The sequence below is a fragment of the Adiantum capillus-veneris genome, chromosome 20 (genome assembly GCF_014529385.1).
Source record: "Adiantum capillus-veneris isolate H3 chromosome 20, ASM1452938v2, whole genome shotgun sequence".
Classification (NCBI taxonomy): Eukaryota; Viridiplantae; Streptophyta; class Polypodiopsida; order Polypodiales; family Pteridaceae; genus Adiantum; species Adiantum capillus-veneris.
This window is the reverse complement of record NC_140950.1, coordinates 63,628,066-63,648,476: the sequence shown is the minus strand read 5'-3', so window position 1 is coordinate 63,648,476 and position 20,411 is coordinate 63,628,066. Positions and strand designations below refer to the sequence as shown.

At 44.5% G+C, this 20,411-nt stretch overlaps 1 protein-coding gene across 1 annotated transcript in view; it reads right to left on the bottom strand.

Moving 5' to 3' along the window:
* LOC147432615 (protein PEP-RELATED DEVELOPMENT ARRESTED 1, chloroplastic-like) overlaps positions 1 to 19,399 on the bottom strand; it is a 66,800-nt gene extending 47,401 nt beyond the window's left edge. The window contains exon 1 of the mRNA XM_086492485.1: positions 19,036 to 19,399. Coding sequence (XP_086348611.1) covers positions 19,036 to 19,335 — 300 coding nt within the window. The 5' untranslated portion in view covers positions 19,336 to 19,399. The remainder of the gene's footprint in view (positions 1 to 19,035) is intronic.
* Positions 19,400 to 20,411: the final 1,012 nt, after the last annotated feature.

The following is a 20,411-nucleotide window of genomic DNA, read 5'->3' as shown; positions in this document are numbered from 1 at the left end:
TCCCTGTGCTTTATGCCTGTCAAACTTGACCTTCTGGCATACAAAGCACCTACACACAAACTCTTCCACATCCTTCTTGAGTCTCGGCCAAAAGAAGTATCTCTCTACCCCTTTCATGGTGGTAGCAATGCCGTGGTGACCCGTAAAAGGTATACAGTGGCATTCAGTCATAACCTTTTCCCTCAACGGTTGTGTAACGCACAACATGGTTTTCCTCATCAAGTAGCTATACCGAATGGAATATCCCACTACTGTTTTCCCATCCCGTATCTGTGTGAAAACGTCTGCAAAATCCGGATCTGTGGCATACTTGTCGACCATATCCTCGAAGCTCCTATGATGTATCGCGGAAATAGCCAGAACCAACGGCTTCCGAGACAAAGCATCTACCACCAAATTCTTCTGTCCCTGAACATGGACAATCTGGAACTAAAACTGTGACAAGATGTTTGCCCATCGCATTTGCTTTTTCGATAGCTGCTTCTGTGACAAGAAGTAGCGTAAACTCTGATGGTTTGTAAAGACACAATCCACTCCGAGTAGGTAGTGCCGCCACTGAGTAAGAGCATGGATAACCGCCAAAAGCTCTTTCTCATAAATCTGTGCTGTTAATTCCGGCCTTGAGAACAATCTGCTCTCATAAGCAATGATATGGCCTTCTTGCATTAAGAACGCACCCAGACTACGACCACAAGCATCACAATATACTTCAAATGAATTCTGCAAGTCCGGCAAAGTCAAAACTGGCCCCGTAGTCAATTTCTCTTTCAATGTCTGAAAAGCAATTACCTCTGTGGGTCCCCACGAGAAAGGGACTCCTTTCTATGTCAAGAAATGCAAAGGGGAAGCAACCTCTGCAAACTTTCGAATGAACCCCCTGTAGTACGAACACAGTCCCAAGAAGCTTCTAACTTCATTGATATTCTTCAAATCGGGCCAATCACGAATAGTCTCTATCTTGGCCGGATCCATCTGCACTCTTACTGCTGAGACAATGTGTCCCAAAAAGTGTATCTCTCGTATAAAAAATTCACTTTTCTTTGCATTAATCACTAACTTGTGATCTCGTAATGCCTGAAAGACCTGAAGCAGATGATCTCTATGTTCTGCCTCATTCTTGGAGAAAACAAGGATATCGTCAAAGAAAGTGCCAACAAATAGCCTGTACTCTCGAAAAATGATGTCCATCATCCGGTTAAATGTCGCAGGAGCATTGGTTAAGCCAAAAGGCATCACCAAAAACTCAAATAACCTAAAAGTCGTTCGAAAGACTGTCTTGTAGACGTCTCCCAGCGCAGTTCGGATCTGATGATATCCACTCTTCAAATCAATCCTGGTAAAGCACGAGGATCCCTGTAATCTATCGAGTATATCATCGATCCTAGGAATCGGAAATCTGTTCTTGATGGTGATTTTGTTGAGAGCTCTATAATCGATGCACATGATCCGTCTTTCTTCAAAACCAACAACACTGGAGAGCAATGTGGTACTAGGCTGGACATACCCTTTTCCAAGAGGTCTTTTACTTGGTTCATAATCTCTTTATTCTATGCTCGGCTCACACGGTAAGGTGGCCGGTTCAGTGGTGTGCTTCCAGGTATCAGAGCAATGGTATGATCTTCAGGATGAGTAGGTGGTAACTCGCCTTGCAAGCCCTCTGAGAAGCAATCGGCATGAGAGTGGAGAAAATCTTGGCGTTCTTTATCAAGTTCAGACATATTTGTCCTATCTTCATCACTTAACTCTTTCACAAAGATCGAGTAAACAAACAGACTGGATTTCATTAATTTTGAAATGGCCGAAGCCGATACGATAGGGACTGACTCTCCCTTCAGTTTTATATCGAGTACAATGGTTCTGCCCTTCTCTGTAGTTAATGTCGCTTTCCTCGCCCGATAGTCGACCACGGCGTTGTTCTTGTGGTACCAGGGGATTCCCAAGAGAACATCACAACCTTCCAAAGGCATTATGTAAAAGTCCTCGTGCCCCAAATACCCCTGACAATGCAACCGAAGTTTGCCGATGACAGGTGTAATGGCTACGTCCCTGACGGGTGCCACTAGAACTGCCTCTGCAAGTGGTCCCATCCGATCGGGAGTGATCTCGAGCCGCGCCACCAATTCCGGTGAAATGAAGTTTGCCTTGGCTCCTCCATCAAAGGAGATCAGGGCTTCTTGGTCTTTCACTTTGCCCCAAGCTCGGCAAAGTTCTGTACTCTCGTCCATTGTGCTGGGATCGGCACCCATGCAATCTGGAACCAGTCCTATTTTCATCTTGCCTTTTCTTCCACGTTCCTCAGCAGCTCTCGAACTCTCAGGCCTTTCGTCGTCCTTGTCATTCTGTTCTTTCTGCGCCTTTTTAGGGCACTTCGCGGAGATGTGTCCAGTTTCCTCGCATTCAAAGCACTTCCCCTCCCTGATGAAGCGAGCCCGCTCCTGAGGAGTAAGCTTGGGTCGTGCATCTTTCTTTTCTGAGTTGCTCTCTCTCTTTCTCTTTCATTTGTCGAAGTCTGTTCAGCTCTTTGTGTCATGATCTCATCGGTGGGGTAAGTCAGACTACCAGAGTAGGTGGCAAAACCCCGTTTCGCATGACTCATCAACTCCTGAATAGAAGCTGACTTCTGTTCCAAGCAGTGATCTCGGATCTCTCTAGGTAGACCCAAGGTAAACCGTTCAATCTATTCGTTGAACGAGATCTTCTTAAACGAAGAGGCAAGTAAAAAAGAGCTCCAGAATCTCTTGCAATAAGCGTCCACTGTATCTTTCTTGGTCATCCGCAGATGGTTCCAAACAGTTCGTATATCGCGTTCATACTCTCGAGTCAGCCAAGAAGAAATAAAAAGCCTCTTGAATTTCAGCCATTTAACTGGCGCAATCTTGCTTAATAGAAGCGTGGACCACCAAGTTCGAGCATTCCCCTTAAAGTAAGAGGCAGCTCTCCGAATCTTAGAGTGCTCTGAGTAACGTCCTCCCGCGAAAGCGATGTCAAACTGCTGTACAAAAGACAAAGCCTTCGAAGCATCTCTATAACCAGAAAACGTGTCAAATTTAATTGACTGTCCACCTTCCTTAAACTCTCGGACTTTCTTGCTTTTGTCTTCGAGAAAGTCATACTGGTTGGCTTTGTAAAAATTCTTCTTCTTTGCATAAAAGTTGCTCTCACCAGAGTCTGAACTATCTGTAGACGAGTCCTCTGTAGAACTGTCACTCACGGAGAGAGGTTTAGACTTCTTTGCCTTTTTCTTGCCCTTTCCGAAGTGTTGCTTCTTGCTTTGCTTTTTGCCTTTTCGGTCTTCTTCGCTCAAGTCAGATGAGCTAGAAGAACTGTCAGAAGAAGAAGAAGAAGAAGAAGAGTTGGGTACTCCTTCAAATCGAACATGCTTCTTCTTTCTTGCTTTTTCAAAGGGAGACTGACGACCCAAATAACCAGCGAAGTCAGTGCCTTTCTTCTGCTTTTTGCCGTGCTTTTCAGCTTTGTTCTGCGCATCAAAAAGCTGAGCAATTCATGCATCAACCACCTCTTCTAATTCCTTCTCTGTATACTTCTTGGGAGTAGGAGGTTTCTTGAGAGCGGGTTTTGGGGGTGGTTTTGTGGTTTTCTACCACTGCGTATGCACCTCTTGCAAAGAGGTCTTGCTCATATATTTTGCCATTTTCAGGTCCTTGGCAAAATTAAGCATCATCTTTGTTGCATCGCCGATCAATTGTCGGCGCTACATCTCTTGACGCTCAGCTTGTGTAGGCCGACGCGGGCCATACTCCTCGCGTGAATCTTCGTTGTGATCCCTTCCCGCATCTCCGGATGCAAAGGGAGTCCATTGATCCTTGCGTGAAGCCATAGGTGCGCGGGAAAAAAAAATTGGGATCGGATTTCCCGTAGTAGAGAAATCGGTCGTACTCTGATACCACTGTAACAGACTTGGACACTCCAAGTCGAGAATCTACCGCAATAGCACCAAATAACCACTTCAAAACAGTTCACAGTTCACAATTTATTCGACACTGGCGCCACTTTCGGTATTTCTTTTTGTATTAATCTGAGTTTAAAGTACAAGAGTGCGGGCACGCGCTCACACTCAGACTTTGCGTCCAAATGCTCCAAATTGTGAGAGGCCAACCCGCATATTTAAAGGTTACAAGGGATGCTAAAAGCAGAGCCCACAAAAGCTTCAAAAACTGAAATTTTTAAAGCTTTGAAAAATAAAGCAAAAGGGCTTTTTCCCCTCTCTCTCAACCCTTGCCTAAAATAAAGCAAAAGGGGTTGCAAAAGGGGTTCTCTCTTATCAACTTGCGTAGATTAAAGCAAGTCTGAAAAGTTGGCCCAAAAGCAGAAATGCCGCAGCTGCAGCCTTCTGCAATATGCGCCGCAAAACACGAGGATCCATACAGCTGCCACGTGTTAGCCCGCCACGTCAGCAATTTAGGGTTAGGGTTTCTCAGTTAGGGTTAGAGTTTTTCACCAGAGGGTGTGTGTGTATGGCGGGCAGCCACATCATCACTTTGTGACAAATGCCACATCAACAGCCAGCAGAATCTGCGAGCATCCGTACAGTTTGTCACGTCAACATGTCGGCGCATTTTTCGGACCTGTGCCACATCAACAGGGTGTGTCCGAGCTGCCACGTCACCAGTTTGTGACATACCCCCCTCTTGAAAGAATTGTAATCGCCCTCGATTACGCCTGCAAAGACAGACAGAGGCCATAAACTGTCTTAGTAGACACTGACTGTTAGTACCGACGCACTAGACACAACACATCTAGCACTTGTACCAATCGGCAATCACATCACAGGACATCACTTGACATCACATGACAAATCACATTCAAATTCATTCCAAATCTCAGACCATGATTAATCGGCAACGTATTTAGTACCGACGCACTAGACACAACACATCTAGCACTTGTACCAATCGACAATCACATCACAGGACATCACTTGACATCACATGACAAATCACATTCAAATTCATTCCAAATCTCAGACCATGATTAATCGGCAACGTATTTAGTAATCGCATCTAGATCCAATCGGGACCTCACAGATGCTCGATTAACTAATACATATTGCAATCGGGACCTCACAGATGCAAAAACAGACAGAGGCCATAAACTGTCTTAGTAGACACTGACTGTTAGTACCGACGCACTAGACACAACACATCTAGCACTTGTACCAATCGACAATCACATCACCGGACATCATAGGACATCACTTGACATCACATGACAAATCACATTCAAATTCATTCCAAATCTCAGACCATGATTAATCAGCAACGTATTTAGTAATCGCATCTAGATGCAATCGGGACCTCACAGATGCTCGATTAACTAATACATATTGCAATCATGTCTATAGAGATTTACGAGACCGAAATGCTGCAATCATTTCGTCTTTCAGTTCCTGCACTCAAACAAGTCAAGTACAAATCAAACAGTATCATTTTCGGGAATTCCAGTTCATAAAGTCATATAGCAGAATACACATCGCCTTTAAAAGGTTTCAAGAAACTCACATGAAAAGCATTGTGAATCTTCCAACTATCGGGCAGCTTCAATCTAAAGGAGACATCATGGAGAAGACTATAATGTCATCAAAGAAAGTGAAAAGTTAAAACAAAAGATCTGTACTCTCTGAAAATCCTATCCATCATTCGGTTAAAAGTCGCTTGAGCATTGGTAAGGCCAAAAGGCATCACCAAAAATTCATATAAACTGAAACTCGTCCGAAAAGCTATCTAGTAGAAATCTCTCGGCACGATCCTAATCTAACGATATCCCTTTTCAAATCGATCCTGCTGAAACAAGAGGATCCCTGTAGTCGGTCAAGAATATCATCGATCCTCGAAATCGAAAATCTGTTGTTGATGGTGATTTTATTGAGAGCTCTATAATCAATGCACATTCTCCAAGATCTGTCTTTCTTTAAAACCAACACCGGAGAGCAGTAGGTGAAGTATTCGGATGGATAAGACCCTTTTCCAACAGGTCTTTCACTTGGTTCATAATCTCTTCATTCGGGGCTCGGCTAACACGGTAAGGTGGCCGGTTCGGTGGTGTGCTTCCAGGTATCAGATCAATAGTATGATCCTCAACACGAGATGGTGGCAACTCGCCTGGCAAGCCCTCTATAAGGTGCAGCAGAAGTGAATGTTGAACTTTGCTCAAGATGAGTGCTCCGAACTGTGCTCAAGGTTCCTTTTACTTATGGAAGGGAGAGCCTTCCGTTCCTTTAGTGAGAGAGTGGAAATGATCACAAACAAAGTGGCAAACACCGTGAATGAAGGTGCTGAGACTGAGAGATAGAGAGAATAATACGACACCAGATAGTTCAAACCCTCCTCCGAAGACCCCACCCTCTATGGCGAGAGTGGTCTACTATTGATTGCACAAATCTCTACAATGCAATGGACTTGCCGACGATGTAGACGACGATGAGGACGACGACGAGACGGGCTGAAATCTGAAAACGCTAATGGCTGAAATCTGCAAATCTTGTATCCGCTGAATTCTGAGACTCTATGTCGATGACGATGTCGATGGCGACGATGCGACGACGCGCTGAAAATGCAGATGCTGAAATCTGCGTTTTCCGGGCTGAAACTGCATACTGTGGCTGATTTGACCGTGTGGCGAGGATCTGCTGCGGGAAGGTGAGATCTGCGAGGTTCGGGACTATTCTGCGCTGTGTTTATGCTGAAAACTGAAAACACTGATGCTTCTGTGGTCCTGTCACGACGAATCTGCAAAAGCGCTAGGGTGCTCTACAAACTCAAAAACGCTAGGGCTGATGTGTGTCCTGCTACAAAAACGCTACTAATCTGGTGAGTCCTGTTGTCGCTAGGTTTGCCTGCAAATGCAAAACGCTAGGACTAATCTGCAATGGAAGGAAAAACGCTGACTCTTCTTGTTGATGGCTGAAAACGTTGAGTCTTCTTGCCCGGGGGGTCTTGCTTAAGAAGGTGCACTGTTGGATGTCAGGTCCCTACTGCCTCTTCTGCCAGAAAGTGCTAGCGCTAGGGTTTCTTATGTACTTGGCTTGCTAAATTGCCTTGATGTGTGTCCTGCTGCAAAAACGCTATTGATCTGGTGAGTCCTGCAGTCACCAGGTTTGCCTGCAAATGCAAAACACTAGGGCTCATCTGCAATGGAAGAAAAAACGTTGGCTCTTCTTGTTGATGGCTGAAAATGCTGAGTCCTCTTGCTGGGGGGGCCTTGCTTGAGAAGGTGCACTGTTGGATGTCAGGTCCCTGCTGCCTCTTCTGCCAGAAAGTGCTAGCACTAGGGTTTCTTATGTACTTGGTTTGCTAAATTGCCCTACCTAGTCCCCAACAAAAGTCACTTAAAAATAATGAGTGAAAATTGGCTAAAATAGGGAAAATGCTCCTGATGGATTCTGATGGAAATCTGATGGTCATGATGTGTGCAACCAAAGGATATGCATCTACTCTAAGTGCCTAGACAAGCACGGTCTGCGAACAGACTCACAAAAGTGATTCCTAAGCTAGGCTAACTGAACTGAACCCAATCCATGTCATGAAGTAGCTTGTCCACACATAGGGTTAGATGTGCACGTGACATCCCCTCCTTTTCAAAGTGAGGTACTGGAACCGAACTGTATGCCGTCGAGGGAGATTGCCAACAGCGTCTGGAATCCTGAAAAGGACTCTTCACGGGCCCATTCTGATGCGTGGGTCATGCGATACTTGAACTTCATAAAGATCTGCAACGCTTGCTTCTCTGGGCCGCGCTGAAAGCGACACAAAGTCATCTGTGGCTCCTTCAATGCTTCAACTTCGTCGATAGTCATGCGTCTACCTTCTTCAAGAATCTCCGATGATGAAAATTCATGAAACCACTTCCAACACAAAAACATGAACATACCCATTCAATGTAAAGTGATTGGAAAAATTCTAGTCTTCTTTAAAGACTGTGCATGCAATGTATATGAACATAGAGACGGAGTGCCAAACCGTTCATCAAACACACGCAAACAATGGATTCGAATCTTAACTTTTTGATCTAAATCAATCAACTATGGCAAATGATAATAAAACTGTCGATGCTTGATGCTCAATCCTTCTTGTGCTCTTTCGGATATTGTGTCATGCCAAGGAAGAGACATGGAATGTGAATTCCTTGGGTGCAAACATTTCACCTTTTCATAAGTAATCCGCATACATTCGTGCTCATTCATGAGTGAATCGTGCTCAGCGTACAATATGTCATGCCTATGAAAAGGGATCACATAAAGATGGTGACTAAAATACACTAAAGCATCACGAATGAAACACTCGAACAATGCCTGCTAACTAATCATTCGAACACATAGTACTTCCTGTGGGGGTTCTTTGGACCTTGACTCGAGAGCCAAGATCGGTTCTTCGTGATCGATTGTATCTGCAACGAGGTTAGCTTCGCTAGAAAAAGCATCAACTAAACCATCATCCTTATGAACAATCACATCTTTTTCGTGCAAATCATCATGCTTGTGAGTATTCACATCTTGATCATGCAAATCATCATGCTTATCATCTCGCTTATCATTATCAAGCAAATCATCTGAGTTGTGCTTTGGAGAAGACAAGACTGAGAGAGTCTCCTTCTCTTGAATCTCTTTACTATGCGCCTGCACATTAGAAAATAGTAGGACCAATGCGGCTTTCCTTTCGTTGTGCTCACGCTCTATTTCGGCTCTTCTTTCTTTGTGCTTGCGATCCATTTCTTCTTTTCTTTCTGCTCTTCTTTGTTCGCGTTCTAACTTTCTGTCCATCATCATCTTGTCGAAAGCCTCCATAGGAGTTAGTGCAATCCTTGGCGTAGATGGGGAAGGGGGAGGGTCAGAAAAACCTCCTAGTGGAGAAAATTCTTCTTCGCCACTTCCATGCTCATCACCTTCATGCGAAGTATCCATTCCGCTTCGGGTGATGACCATACACTGAAGTCTTAGGGTCTTAAGTTCACGAGGAACTTGGGTTCTTGTGGTTCTTGGTGTTGGGTTAAAGGCCCAAATGGGCCCCTTTTGTGTATAGTTTTAAAGGTTATTAACCTTTGGCCAAGTTCACATTGAACTTGGCCACTAACTTTAAATTGGTCCTATACTTTTATTAAAGGGAATGTGAGTTAATTTACTCACTAAGTCATTCCCCTCAAGAATCATGTAGCGCTCCCTCTCTCCCCCTCTTCGTTCTCTAGCGCTTCCCCTTCTGCATGCAGTCGCCCTTCTCCAAGGCACAAGCCCTGCATATCTCTGCATGCTCTATCACTTGCACACACTGCTGCGCGCTCATCAACTGGTATCAGAGCCAAATTAGGGTTTGCTCCCAAACCTGCAAACGCTGATTTTCAACCAAGGAGGTAAACTTTCACGCGAGATTTTGCAATTTCATCGCCAAAAGACTCGTCCCCGAACACTAGAGGGCTCCCGGCAAGTCAAATTGACTTAAAACGGGCTGAAATTAGGTCAAAATCAACAAATTACACGTTATGACAGCAAAATACAGGTTTTGCAAATCATGTATTAAGGTGTGGGAACATCTTTGCTAGGTCCCCGCTACTCGAAAACAAAGAAATTGGCGAAAAACACGTCCCAAAACAAGCGTTTTCAACAAATTTCAGCTTTACACAGGTTTTTGCAAGTGTATTTTTGATGCGTCTACGTTGGGGAAAGTGCAAATTGATGCAATCTACGCACATTTGACAAGTTTTGGCTAAGTATGACCATTTGTGGCTCATTTTTGTGCAATTTGATGCTACAAATTGGGGCTTTTGCTCATACATGCTTCTAAAGGCTGTGCATTAGCCTTATGTATGTTCTGTGGGGCTAAAAACAACTAAAATTGTTGTTTTTGACACAAATTCACTCGTTGAAATTTCTTGCGCATAAATTTCAAAAATTGTTTTTTTTGCCTAAATCGACCCATTTTGCACCAAATTGCTTCTATGACCATTAGGAGCTGTAGTGCACACTCCTGCGAGATTATACTCCGGTTTTTTGTGCATTTTGCCCAAAAATTCAACGTATTAGCCCTCTTATTCGTGCAACTATGGCCTCATCTTCTTCGGATGTGAAGAATCTCTTCGAGATTAGAAGGTTCGATGGAACAGGTTTCGACCTTTGGAAGGACAGGATCCAGGGAATCCTATTTCTTAAGGATTGTGAAGGGGCACTTAAACAGGTAAAGCCACAGAATATGACGGACGAAGCATGGGTTAGCCTGAACAGGAAGGCTACATACATTAAAATGGCCATGACCGATGAGACAGACATTGATTTGAAAGATCTCACAACTGCTTTTGATGTGTGGGAGAAGTTAAAGGCGATGTATGAGAATACAACGCCTGTCAACCAAGTGCATTTGATGCGAAAACTTGTTGGCATGCAACTAGATGAGTCCAAGAGCGCTGCAGAGCACTTATCGTTGTTCGCATGTACTTTGTCGCAGTTACAGGATTCAAATTTGCCTCCTTTTGATGATAAGCTGAAAGCCATCTTCTTGCTTATGACCTTACCTGATTCATGGGAAACATTGGTGGTTTCATTGTCGAATAACCCCAATTTGACCTTTGATGGTGTTAAGGGTTCTATCTTGAATGAGGAAATCAGGAGGAAAGCAAGTGGAGAGGGAGGCAGCTCTGCCAACATGGTTAGAGGCAGGACAGAGAAGAAGAATGTCTATGCACAAAGGAGTAAGAGTAAGAGTAAGGAAAGGGGAAATGCCAGCAAAGGCAAGGGTGATGTGACTTGCTATCAGTGTGGTAGGAAAGGTCACAAGAAACCCGATTGAAGGTACTACAAAGCCGAGTTAGAACAGAAAAAGAATGGCGGAGACAAAAAGAAAGAGAAGAAGGAAGTCAAGACAGATGCACAGATAGCTCAAAGGACAAAGAGAAGGCCAATGTGGTTTCTAGTGTTGTGATTGAGGAGCTGTCGGATGTAGAGGACATCTTGTGTGCCACTTTGTCAGATGATGATGCTTATGACCTTGATGCCTCTCTTAATGTTCATTCACAGGACATGCAGATCATCGAGAGTGATCTTATTGATGCTTTGTTGACTGTCAATGATGCATTATCCCAGACTTGGATAGTTGATTCCGGTGCTTCATTTCATGTGACTCCTATCAAGGAGTGTTTCTCTACTTTTGATGCAGGCAAGCATGGCCATGTATACCTTGGAAACAATCATGCATGTTCCATTGAGGGTATTGGCATTGTGCATCTCTTCATAGATGGCACAAATGAGCTTGTCTTGCATGATGTTAGATATGTGCCGGGAATCAAGAAGAGTCTGCTTTCTGTTGGTCAGATGGATATGCATGGTTACAGCATCTTGTTTGAGAGAGGATCATGGAAAATGACTAAAGGCTTAAGGCTGATTGTAAACTTTTGTGCATGTTAGACCCGAGTTGAGGAGCAAACTAGATGCCAAGTCCATTAAAGGCCTTTTCATGGCATATGGTGAAGAAGGCGAAATGGGTTACAGGATTTGGTTACCTCAGTTCAAAAGGGTTATACGTAGCCGGGATGTTGTTTTTAATGAGGCAAGGCTGCTTCAAAACAATTGTGCCTCAAAGCATGACCATAAAAGGGTCAAATTTCAGCATGACCAACCACCTGTTAGGCCTATTCTTGACCCTCAGGATGCACCACATATGGCTGAAAATGTAGATGATCCAGTGGTGTTTGAGCCAGAAGATGTTGGGCGGCAAATTGAGGCTCCTGAAGGGCATTTGCAGCCACGAAACAATGCTGAAAATGGTGCCGAAAATGATGTACAGCAGCCCATTGCTGATGATTTTATCATGCCACCTGATGTAAACCCATTGCCGGATAATGTGAATCATTGGGTGAGGCGGTCTACTCGTCCAAGACGGCCCGTGAGTAGATATGATCCCTCTTTGCATTACATTATGTTGACAGATGAGGGAGAGCCTCTTGCGTATAAAGAGGCAAAGACATGTGAGTACAGCGACAAGTGGGAGCTTGCTATGTAGGAAGAGATTAAAGCTTTGCATGCTAATCATACTTGGATTTGGTGGATTTGCCCAAAGGAAGGAAGGCTATTCCTAACAAATGGGTGTATAAAATCAAGACAGTTGATGCAAAACCCAAGTATAAGGCAAGGCTACTTGCAAAGGATATGTTCAAACCAAGGGCATAGACTTTCAAGAAGTGTTCTCTCCTGTAGTGAAGATGACCACTTTGCGTGTATTGTTTACCATAGTGGCTGCTCTTAATTTGGAAATGGACCAAATGGATGTACATACCGCTTTCTTGCATGATGATGTGGAGGAAGAGCTTTACATGAAGCAACCCGAGGGTTTTGTTATTCCTAGCAAGGAACATTTGGTATGTATGCTCAATAGAAGCTTGTACGGGCTGAAACAATCATGTAGACAATGGTACAAGAAGTTTGACCGCTTCATGCTCAAACATGGTTACAAAAGAAGCCATGTAGACCATTGTTTGTATACCAAACGTGATGAGGATGGCAGCCCTATCATTCTTGTGCTCTATGTGGATGATATGCTGATAGCTGCAAAGAAAAGAAGCACTGTTGAATCTCTTAAAGGGCAGCTGAAATCTGCATTTTCAATGAAAGACCTTGGGGGAGCTGAACATATACTTGGAGTGCGTGTTAGCAGGCAAAGGGACCAGTGCATATTGTATTTGTCGCAAGAAAAGTACATTGAAAAGGTGTTGGACAGATTTAACATGGCTGAAGCAAAGCCTCTTGGCGTGCCATTACAGCCATATGTCAAAATCTCCAAGGATGATTGTCCTAAGTCAAAGGAAGAAGCCAATGACATGCAAAGTGTGCCTTACGCTTCAGCTTGTGGTTCACTTATGTATGCTATGGGTGCTACTAGGCCTGACATAGCCCATGCAGTGGGAGTTGAGCCGATTTATGGCTAATCCAAGCAGGTTGCATTGGGATGCAGTGAAGTCCATTATGAGTTACTTGAAAGGGACTAAAAACAAATGCCTCTGCTATAGTAAAGGACCATTGGAGTTGAAGGGATTTTGTGACTCTGACATGGCTGGTGATGTGGATAAATGGAAATCCACAACTGGCTATGTGTTTACTCTTGCAGGAGGTGTTGTTTCATGGTGTTCTAGATTGCAAAAGATCGTTGCATTGTCTACGACAGAGGCTGAATATATTTCAGCCACTGAGGCTTCCAAAGAAGCCATTTGGTTAGCACGTCTATGCAGTGAGTTTGGTTTGCCTGACAAGGCACCTATGCTTGGTTGTGATAGCCAGAGTGCCATATGTCTGGCAAAGAATGCCATGTTTCATGCACGCACAAAGCATATTGATGTGCAGTATCACTTCATTCGAGAAGTGCTTGAGGATGGCCTTATTACATTGGTTAAGGTCCATACATCACAAAATCCAGCAGATGCTATCACTAAGTGCTTATCCAAAGCACATCATGATCTATGCATACAGATGGTGGGAGTCACGTAGCTTAAAGGCGCCATTTATGCCTTTAAGTGGAAGGTTGTTGGGTTAAAGGCCCAAATGGCCCCCTTTTGTGTATAGTTTTAAAGGTTATTAACCTTTGGCCAAGTTCACGTTGAACTTGGCCACTAACTTTAAATTGGTCCTATACCTTTAATAAAGGGAATGTTAGTTAATTTACTCACTAAGTCATTCCCCTCAAGAATCGTGTAGCGCTCCCTCTCTCTCCCTCTTCGTTCTCTAGCGCTTCCCCTTCTACAGGCAGTCGCCCCTCTCCAAGGCACAAGCCCTGCACATCTCCACATGCTCTATCACTTGCACACACTACTGCGCGCTCATCACTTGGTTCTTGAGGGTCTTGAGGTTCTTCTTTAGCTTGCAATCTATGTTAGAGAAGGATCTTCTCTTACCCAAGTTCTACTCTTTCCCGCGGGCGCACCCGTTGGCGGCCTTACGCTTCACACCAAGGTTGCTTTTTCCCACCTCACGTTGATTGGTCGGCCGCTAAGTGCACGGTCCCCTCTCAATGAGTGAAAAGAGAAACAAGCGGAGGCTCAACAAGCCGTTCTTTTTTGGGATTCCTGTCACTCTTCAAAAACACGATTAGGAATTGACACGCCCAAGTGGACTTGGGTTACGTGCTACCGCAACAAGAAAAAAAAATTATGTGGTTCTTGTGGTTCTTTCCTTGAGTGATACAGAACACTGTCAAAGCTCTGATACCAATGTAAGGTGCAGCGGAAGTGAAATCTGCGTTTTCCGGGCTGAAACTGCCAATTGTGGCTGATTTGACCGTGCAGCGAGGATCTGTTGTGGAAAGGTGAGATCTGCGAGATTCGGGACTATTATGCGATGTGTCTATGTTGAAAACTGAAAACGCTGATGCTTTTGTGGTCCTGTCGCGACGACTCTGCAAAAACGCTAGGATGCTCTGCAAACTCAAAAACGCTAGGGCTGGTGTGTCATGCTGCAAAAATGCTACTGATCTGGTGAGTCCTGTTGTTGCGAGGTTTGCCTGCAAATGCAAAACGCTAGGGCTGATCTGCAATGAAAGAAAAAATGCTGGCTCTTCTTGTTGATGGCTGAAAACGCTGAGTCTTCTTGCCGGGGGGTCTTGCTTGAGAAGGTGCACTGTTGGCTGTCAAGTCCCTGCTGTCTCTTCTGCCAGAAAGTGCTAGCGCTAGGGTTTCTTATGTACTTGGCTTGCTAAATTTCCCTACCTAGTTCCCAACAAAAGTCACTTAAAAATAATAAGTGAAAATTGGCTAAAATAGGGAAAATAGGTCTATGCACTGTAAAAATGCTCCTGATGTGATGGTCATACTGTGTGCAACCAGTGGATATGCATCTACTCTAAGTGCCTGGACATGCACGGTCTGCGAACAAACTCCCAAAAGTGCCAGAACACTTCCTAAGCTAAGCTGGCTGAACTGAACTGAATCCATGTCATGGAGTAGCTTTTCCACATACACATAGGGTTTAGACGTGACACCCACAGAGAAACAATCAGTATGTGTGGAGAAAATCTTGGCGTTCTTTTTCGAGGTCAAAACATATTTGACCTTCAATCATCATTGAGTTCTCTCCAAAAAATCGAGTAAAGAAACTGAATTTCATCAAGTGCAATCTCTTTGTCCTTCATTTGTCAAAGTCGCTTTCTCAACCCGATAGTCGACCACGGCGTTGTTCTTATGGTACCAAGGGATTTCTTGGAGGACATTACAACCTTCCTAAGGACATAACGTAGAAGTCCTCGTGCCATAAATACCCCTGACATTGCAAACGAAGTTTGCCAATGATCGGCGTGATGGCAACATCCCGTCCGGGTGCCGCTAGAACTAGTCCGCCTGGCCTCAGCCTGTCAGGCGTAATTCCAAGTGGAGCTGCCAATTCAAGTGAAAAGAAGTTGGCCTTGGCTCCTCTATCAAAGAAAAATGAGGACTTCCTGATCTTTCACTTTGCCCCAAGTGCGGCAAAGTTTTGTACTTTCATTAATCCGATTCGGTTCAGGCCCCACGCAATGAGATACCAGTTATGTTTTCATCTACCTTTTCTACCACGTTCCTCTATTGCTCTAGAACTCTCTGGCCTGTCTTCAGTCTGTTCTTGTTGTGCCTTTTTGGGGCACTTTGCGGAGATGTATCCAAATTCGCCGCAACCAAAACACTTCCCCTCTTTGAGATAGATAGCCCTTCTCTAAGAGTCAGACGGGGACATGTATCTTTCTTTTCTTTGTCCTGGGAACTCTTTCACTTTCTACTTTCATTGTGAGAGGTCTGTTGGGTTCTCTGAGTCAAGAACTCAACAGCGGGGTAAGTCAAATTTTTCGAATGTATCGCAAAACCCCGTTTCACATGAGCCATCAATTCTTGAATAGAATTTGACTTTTGTTCCATGCGGTAGTCGCGGATCTCTGTAGGAAGTCCGCCGCAAAACCACTCAATCTGTTCCTTAAAAGAGACCTTCATAAATAAAGAGGTTGGTAGAAAAGACTTCCAAAATCTCTCGCAATAAGCGTCCAAAGAATCTCCCTTGGTCATCCGAAGATGATTCCAAGCGGTTCGTATATCTCGTTCGTACTCCCGAGTCAGCCAAGAAGAAAATAAAGAGCCTTTTGAATTTCAACCGTTTAACTAGAGCTTCCGTCCTCAAAAGAAGAGTGGACCACCATGTTCGAGCATCTCGGAACCCAGAAAAGGATTCAAATCGATTGTCCACCTTCTTTAAATTCGTTCGTTTTCTTGCTCGTCTTCGAGGAAGTCATTGGTTGGCTCTGTAGAAGTGCTTCTTTTCAAGAGTGCTTGTCCATGTCTTTCTGCGAGTACAAGTTCCGCCTTTCTGCACTCGTTTGTCTTTTCGGCTTTCCTCCCTACTTGAGAGGAGAAGCGATGGCCACACGCCATCTCGAGTACATCTTATCAATCGGGTAATCCTTCAGGTGTTTCGTCAATCTCGAGTTCCTGGAGTAAATCAATATGTTCAAACATATGCCAATCTGCAGTTGACGTTTGTAGTATGTACTCCTTTCAGGCAAACTTGTCTGGAAAAAATTTGCCCAAATCTTCATTCTTTTCTTCAGTTCCCGCGCCGGATTTCAACTTTTTTTGGCCTTCCTACTAAGAGGTGTTATCTCTGTCAGATTCTTCACGAAAACCCATGTGTAATCTGGGATTCTTTATGGCAGAGCGATGAAGACGGGAGCACGCCCAATGCACGATGTATGAAGGGTAGGAGTGGCTAATAAGTCCGAGGTCGGGCCACGAAGATTCTTTTTCAAAAGCTGTGCGCGCTGCAAAAAGGATCGAATCCTCCGTAAAAGAAGAATCTTTATGTGCTCTAATACCACTATAACAAACTTGGACACCCCAAGTCTAGATTCTACCGCGACACAGCAAAGATTCACTTTAAAACAGTTCACAAAAGAGGACACGGCCCGGCGTAGTTCCGTGCCAAGAGGTATTGGCCCCAAAGACCGGCGCCCCTTTCGGCATTTCTTTTTATATTAATCTTTGAGCAAAGTACAACTCCTGTGGGTGCTCGCTCTCAGACTCTGCGCCCAGATGCTCTGCAGAGTGAGCCCCCTTGGGTTCATTATAAAGGTTACAAGGGATGCTAAAAGCAGAGCCCCAAAAGCTTCAAACTCAAAAGCAATACCTCCCAAAAGCAACTGTCTCCAAAAAGCCAGCGCAATTTCCGAAAATCTATACGCTGCCATGTTAGCATGTCAGCGCGTTTTGCGGAGAATGCCACATTAGCAGTCAGCGGAATCTACGGGCGTCCGTGCAGTTTGCCACGTCAGTCTGTCGGTGCATTTTTCAAACCTGTGCCACATCAGCAGGGTGTGTCCGGGCTGCCACGTCACCAGTTTGTGACATCCTTGATACTGCTAGCAATCTGCCTTAAGAAGGCTTCTCTTTCACGGGTGCATCCCTTGGCAGTCTTGCGCTCACACCAAGGTTGTTTTTTTCCACCTCACCTAATTGGCCCGTCACAATGTGCAAGTTCCACTTTCAACAAGAGGAGGTTGGACAAGCCCTTCTTTTCTGGGTTACCTGCCACTCTTCAAAAAAATTCTACGGTCCTTTAGGTTCTTTTCTTGAGTGATGATATTGAACACTGCCAAAGAGCTATAATACCAATGTAATGTGGAACAGAAGCAATTTAAAGTGATAGGTAAAGATGAGTGCTCAGTACGTCATAGTCACAGGGGACGCCAATTTTTGGGCTTCCCGTTTCCACTTGCCGCCCTGCCCTCTTTTTTACATTAAAAATCCATTTGAGCCTCGTCCCCCGTCCCCACTCCTCGGGACGCATCTCTTGTGCCTATGCAGTGCGTACTCAAGGTTCCTTTTATTTCAAGAGAGAGATGTGCAATAGACTAGAGCGAGAAGAGAGATACTATGAGTGAAGGTTCTCTGACTGATATAGAGAGAGAGAGAGAGAGAGAGAGAGAGAGAGAGAGAGAGAAGAATAACACCAAAGGGGGTCCCAATGCCCCTCCAAGGTCCCCCTCTCTATTGCTATAGAGGTATTGCACAAATATTGAAACAATGGTTCTAGATGCTGAGATGTTAACGGGATAGATGCTTGGAGGGCTGAAAATGGAAAACGCTAATGGATCTGGTATGGGATCTGCAAATTGATGAGGCTATGGGCTGATCTACTATCGCTCATGCCGATGATGGGCTGAAAAGTAGAAACGCTGGTGCTGTTGATGTACGGAGGCTGATCTGATGATGTGGCTGATCTAGAACAAAACACTGATGGGGCTGGCTGAGGCTGATGCAAAAACGCTAAGAGTGCTGGCTGGACACACTAATGATATGCTGGTCCTGCTGGCTATGGCTGAAAATGCTATAGTGGGGGTGGTTGATATCTGCAATGTTGGATGAAGGTGTGAACGCCATGTACTGATGAGTGAACGCCATGTACAAAAAAAGGGAGGGGTGACTTACAGCAAGAGAGAGCCCGACTAAAATTAACTTGTATTTGTTGGTATGAGAGGGATAACCACAGTCAAGTGCGACAAAAGGAAAAGATAGATCCTAATCCCTTTTACATGGGTTGCAACACATGGGTGCCATTGAATCTAGCCATATATGGATACCTGTCAAGGGACCATGCACCTTTGCCCTAGTTGGTGCTTGCGAATTTTGGCAAGGGATCAAAGTAGATCTAGTAAGATCAATCAAACCACCAATTTGTTTTAAGAAACGTTGAGTGAATCTTTTTCTTTTGACCGCCATCAATCTCATGTGCCTATATGTGCAAGGTTGGGGTAGAGCCTAGAGGGGCTAAAGCCAGGCAGAGGCTGGAAGTGGCTGTCCTGTCTGAATAAATGTGTGTGTGTATGTCGGTGTGCTGGAAGCCGCAAAAAGTCCCAAAGTAGGAGGCTAATTTATCCAAAAATATACAGAATGAATGTGTGTGTGTGTGTGTGTGTGTAAAGGGGGGGGGGGGGGGGGGGGGGGGGGGGGAACGCACGCACGCAACAGGCATTTGTGGGTCTGCAGCATAAACAATACAGTAGAAAAGAAACAAAACAGTACACCTAAGACCCTTACAACTTCGGTCATAGTCTTCATGACGCTGGCAACATCCTCACCACCACGAATTAACGCTCCATAGGTCTCCGCACTCCAAGTCTCTTCTTCTGTATGTTCGGTTGCATAGGAGCTACCGGAAACCGCACTTAAAACAGAGCCTCTATGAGCAGTGAGCTGTATCTGGGAAGCTCCGGTTAAGCTCTGCAGAATCTTACAAACTGACGTAGGAAAGCTCCTCCTATTCGCTGCTTTGACTTCTGCATGCACAGCGCCACCTGAACCGCTCGATATACCAGCTCGAAACACCAAGCCAGCCATAGCCAAACGGCACGAATATACAAATTCAGTAGGATCATTGTATCTTTGTATATGGTGTGTGAAAGATCATTATCTTTGTATAGGTTCTGCTTTCACACACGTCCATTAGGCCACAGCCTTTTCCACATCTATTGGACAGTTAACATGTACACGGTGGCAAACCACGAGACGCAAGTAATGTGATAGGTGGGATCCCTTTTAGGTTGGGTTCAGATGACCCAGCCATAGATGAGGGCTATGTTGTTTGGAGAATTTTGATTAGCTGCTGAAAAGGGCAAGCACTTTTAATCCCCCACCCCCCTTGGAAGATGAGACCTCAACATCTCCATACATACAGTTGACATCAGGTTGAGCTCGTGCACACTCCTTAATTTTGCACATGTGTTGGCCCTTTTCGTATATTGTTGCCACAACTGTACAATTGTCAGGTTTTGTGAATGAGATGTGGGAAAGGTTTAGAGGGAGGCTTCTTCTACCACACACCGTCCAAACCTATCCTTACACAATATCACTAAAAATCACATTATGCAACTAGGGCTCAAGCTTGTGGCTCTAGCATCTATGGTGTGTTTGCTTTTACAGGCACTAAGTCAAGGCTTTTAAAACGATGTCGAAAGAAAGGGTAACGAGTTAGGTGTTGACTAAACATGTGTAACATCGTTCCACATTTCAGTCGTATAATTTGATGATGAAAGGGCATCATAATTTATTTATTTTTTGGCAAAACTCACAATTGTGAGTGGATTATATTAGCACAACCAAAAAATAATAATAATTTTTTGTCATGCTTGTGTGACACTAACACGGGACATGACTACACTGGCTGACAAGGGAGCCACCCCAAAGAAGGGGAGGAGTCCACTTCTTCACCCTAGCATGTCAGTCAAAGCAGTGTTGAAGGTCTTGTTCCATTCACTAGATCTCGTTTGCTTCCCAATGGCAATAATTGCCCCCTTGTTTCTTGGATTATCTCTAAGAATTTAGCTGCTATAATGGTGTTCTCAAAGATGCGGCAATTCCTTGCCTTCCACACATGTTGGAAGTAGCAAAATCTCACTACTTGTGTAATGATAAGA